We start from the raw sequence: 4429 nt of genomic DNA on the forward strand, positions 1-4429 counted from the left end.
ATAAAAAATTCTCAAATTCATGTCTAAAATATTATATATAAATAAGAATTATTTAATCATATTTAATAAAAAAGGTCTAAAGTGAAAGGGTTTATTTTAAAAATTTTATAAATTGTGAGCAATGCTACGAAGAAACCTAAGAACCGGGGTGATGTCAAACTTTTCTACCAAGTCTTTCAGTCGTTGATTGATGTTCTCGTACTTTTTCTTCATCGGTGGCAAAGCAATTCCAGCATTTGCTTGATCAATAAGGAGTTCGTTGCCAGCTTGCTCTTTACGCAATCGGTTTACAAGTCGACACAGAGTTGGGTGTGTAATGGCCACCCGTAAGTCGAAGGCTGTGTGCCAGCCTTCTATCGAGTTGTTGGTGCGAGGTAAATCTTGTAAGACACTTTCATGAACATTCCAAAGTTCTTGAGGAAAAACGGGCCATCTTCTTCGTCCCCGCTGCACATTTCCAATCCATGTAGCCTCGAAATAGGTTACAGAGTCTCCGAGGATGTTGTCCGCTTCCTCATCCAGTGATGACAAAAATTGTACAAACGTGTCGCTAACATCTTGTAAAGGAACAAATGCAAGCGCTTTGAGTGATTTAATCAGCATTGCATTTTCGGGATTTTCAGTATACCAACTGGCAAGTCCTTGGGCTTGAATTTTTCACCACAAACATTGCCCGAAGTGGAACAGACAACCACTGATTTGACTATGTGGAAAGTGTCTTTTGACAGAATTCATCGCTGCTTTTTCAAAGTCTAACATCAGCGAGGCGGTGTTAAATTTCTTTCGTTCTTGAAGAAAGTCCAAATTGCATCGTAGGTTGCTTCGTTCTTATGCTTTGTGACACAGAACACCAATGCCACTGTTCTTGATTCAGTTAGCATGGCATGAATAGTGTAAAGAGCAATAACGAGCCAATTTTGAGTCAATTCTTTTGTTTGAATCTAAATGACAAAGGAAAAGTGGTACATATATATATTTATATATATATATATATATATTATATATATATATATATATATATATAATATATATGGGAATAAAATAACATTATTAATTTTAAATTGCAAATAAAGAATATGCAATTTATTATAGAGTGTCTAATTCAAACGGAGAGAGGAAGAACAACGTCGTTATGAAGAGAAGCAACGTCGTCATGAAGAGGATCTACGCCGCCAAGAGGACAACTTGAGAAGAGAGGAGGAAGCTTAACGTTTCACTGGCAACACCAGCGGACTCACAACAACTTCCCACACAATCCTCAGTGCCATTGTCCACCCAGCCACCACCCCCACAGAAAGCCATCGCCCAGACCCCGCCGCCCTTACGTCCTGATGCCACATACCAAGTGTTCAGGGAATGGCGTAGACGCTGGGATGACTACAGTGTGATGGTGGACCTAGGGACATTACCTACCAGGAAACAAATGATACAGCTTCATATGTACCTCAGCCTGGAGACCCAACGAATACTCGAGCACACACTCAACGTACCACCAGACACGGATGTGAGTGTTGACGAGGTCGTGAATATTCTCCAGGAACACATCAAGAACCTGCGGAATGAAGCTCTATGATGCAGGAACCTGCTCTCCTGCAAGCAGAGGGAAGGGGAAAGCTTCAGCGACTTCTACGTCCGACTGAAGCATGTAGCAGAGGAAATCGACGTCTGTCCTGGCCATTTTGCAGTGTGCGAGGAGACTCGGCTGAAGATGATCATTATCATGGGAGTTAGAGACGAGGAGCTCACTCAGAAACTCATTGCCCTGGACGCTGCAGCTTCATTGGCCACCATGGTTAACAAATGTCGCTCCTATGAGGCCACACGGACAGCCACTACCGCTATAAATGCCCCTCCTCTAAATTGTGTGCCGTCTCCACTTATAAAAAATCAAAGGACATGGCAACAGGGTTTCTACATCGCTACCAACCCCTAACAAGGACACTTTATGCCCTTCCTGCACAAGGAAGCACAGCTCAACAGGAAAGTGCCCAGCCAGCGACAGTGTATGTGTAAACTGTGGCTGCAAAGGACACTGGCGCCGGACCCCAAAGTGCCCCGCCAACAAGGCCACATGCAGACACTGTGGCTGAGTGGGCCACTATGACAAGTACTGCCATCAGCAGATGAACGCCAAGCAGGGCGGCCTGCCCAATGCCATGCCCCCTTCTAGCAAGCTCCCTAATAATTGCAAGGTCAAGACCTCTTCTTCATCAACTGACTCCTCACCATCACCTATATCCATCGCCCTCACCTACAGGGGTGAGACATCGAAGATAATGATGCTGCCTGACACAGGAGCTGATGTATCAGTGATGGGCCCCCAGCACTTGGAACTCCTTCGCATTCCCAGGACTGAGCTACAGCCTCCTGCAACATCAGTGACACTCACGGCAGATGGGTCAAAGATGACACCTGCTTTAGGAACCCTTAAGGCCACCTTGTCCTTGGCCAAACAGTCCTGCCTCACCACGATTCAAGTCCACGAACGCGTTCAGATGCCACTCCTGTCCTATGCATTTTGCAAGGAGTTGGCCATCATCCCACCAGGCTTTCCTTGGCACATCCTACAGGTCACCCACGTTAATCGATGCAAGGAGCTACCCCTGCATGCAGACACGACCCCTGCTGAGGCCCGAGAGTATTTCTTACAAACCTTTCAGGACGTACTCGTGTCAAAGGAAGACCTTAAAGCAGCTCCTCTGAGGCCGATGGCTGGCCCTCCCATGGAAATCCACCTTAAGGAAGACGCGGTCCCTTTCGCCATCCACACCCCAAGGCAGATACCGTACGCTTTCTGCAAACCTGTTAAGAATGAACTAGACTCCATGGTACAACAGGGAGACATTAAGCCTTGTGGAGATGAGCCATCGGAATGGTGCCACCCTCTAGTCATCGTTCCTAAGGCCAAGGGAGTTCGAATCACTGTGGATCTCACAAAGCTGAACGCACAAGTCTCCCGTCCAGCCCACCCTTCGCCCACGCCCTTAGCTGCTGTCCGTGCTGTTGACTCCACCGCCAAGTTCTTCACCTACGCGGACGCTCTACACGGCTACTGGCAGATGGAGCTAGCAGAAGAGGACCGCCACCTCACAACTTTCATTACGCCTTATGGACGCTTCCAGCATTGCCGGGGACCTATGGGCTTCGCTGCCACTGGTAATGCCTATTGTTACCGCAGCGACCTAGCTCTCCAATGCGTGATGAAGTGTGTCAAGGGTGTTGATGACATTTTCATCTTCGACAATGACCTACTGACACACTACCACAGGATCCACGAACTGCTCACCTGCTGCCGCAAAAATGGCATCACTCTCAACAAAGAAAAAGTTCACAGTGGTAGAGACCAGAGTGAATTTCTGTGGCTTCACCCTTTCCGAAGAAGGAATTGCTGCTGACCCAGGACGAGTTGCTGCTCTGCAAGACTTCCCTACACCATCCAACCTGACGGACTTACGTTCCTTCATGGGATTAGTAAACCAGTTGGCAGGGTTTACCCCAGATATTGCCCTGACTGCACAGCCCCTTCGACCACTCATGAGCCCCAAGCGCTCTTTTCTTTTGACACCTGACCATGACCAGACCTTCAAACATGTGAAACAAGCACTTTCAAGCCTGGCTGTTCTTGCGTCTTTTGACCCAACCCTGCCAACCATTCTCCAGACCGACGCATCTCGCCTCTACGGAATAGGCTACGCTCTCCTCCAGGACCATGGATCTGGACATCTCCGAGTAGTCCAGTGTGGATCTCACTTTCTCGCAGACACCGAAACAAGGTGTGCAACGATTGAACTGGAGATGCTTGCAGTATCTTGGGTCCTCACAAAGTGCTGCCTATACCTCAAAGGACTGCCAACCTTCACCCTGCCTATCATTGGTGCCTATCATCAACAGCTACACGCTGAACATGGTTGAAAACCCACGGCTTCAGAGAATGAAGGAGCGCATGTCGCAATGTCAATTTACTGCAGTGTGGCGCGCCGGCAAGTCTCTATGCATCCCAGATGCACTTTCTCTTGCACCAGTCAGCTGCCCCACCTCTGAGGATATGACTGGCTGTGCTGAGGTAATGCCACATGTTAGATCTGTCATCAGCGCTACAACAGCTTCCCAGGACGAGGATGCCCCAACCGTTGACGCCGACCGGACCCTACAGGACATGTTGATAGCAGCACAGGCCGACCCCACCTACGTTCGCCTACGCGATTGCATCAGTTCTCGGTTTCCCACAAACCGCTACGACCTACATGCATCCTTATCACCGTACTGGAAGCTGCGAGAAGCCCATGCTCTACGGGGCAAGAATACTAGTTCCTGCAGCTCTATGTCGCCACACACTCGCCAGACTCCATGATAATCACCGTGGTGTTGAGGCTACCAAACGTCAGGCCCGAAAAACAGTCTTCTGGCCTGGGATAGACTCGGACATCGC

At 48.4% G+C, this 4429-nt stretch overlaps 2 protein-coding genes across 2 annotated transcripts; both read left to right on the forward strand.

The window, feature by feature from the left end:
- Window positions 1-2123: 2123 nt before the first annotated feature.
- On the forward strand, window positions 2124-3395 carry LOC135218832 (uncharacterized). The gene has a single exon (XM_064255281.1). It carries the CDS (start codon window positions 2124-2126, stop codon window positions 3393-3395), a length of 1272 nt encoding a protein of 423 aa, XP_064111351.1.
- Window positions 3396-3462: 67 nt separating this feature from the next.
- Window positions 3463-3912, forward strand: LOC135218834 (uncharacterized). Its single transcript, XM_064255282.1, has one exon. The coding sequence runs from the start codon at window positions 3463-3465 to the stop codon at window positions 3910-3912; it is 450 nt and encodes a 149-aa protein (XP_064111352.1).
- The last annotated feature ends 517 nt before the right edge of the window (window positions 3913-4429 follow it).

Source organism: Macrobrachium nipponense, chromosome 1 (assembly GCF_015104395.2).
Source record: "Macrobrachium nipponense isolate FS-2020 chromosome 1, ASM1510439v2, whole genome shotgun sequence".
NCBI classification, from domain to species: Eukaryota; Metazoa; Arthropoda; class Malacostraca; order Decapoda; family Palaemonidae; genus Macrobrachium; species Macrobrachium nipponense.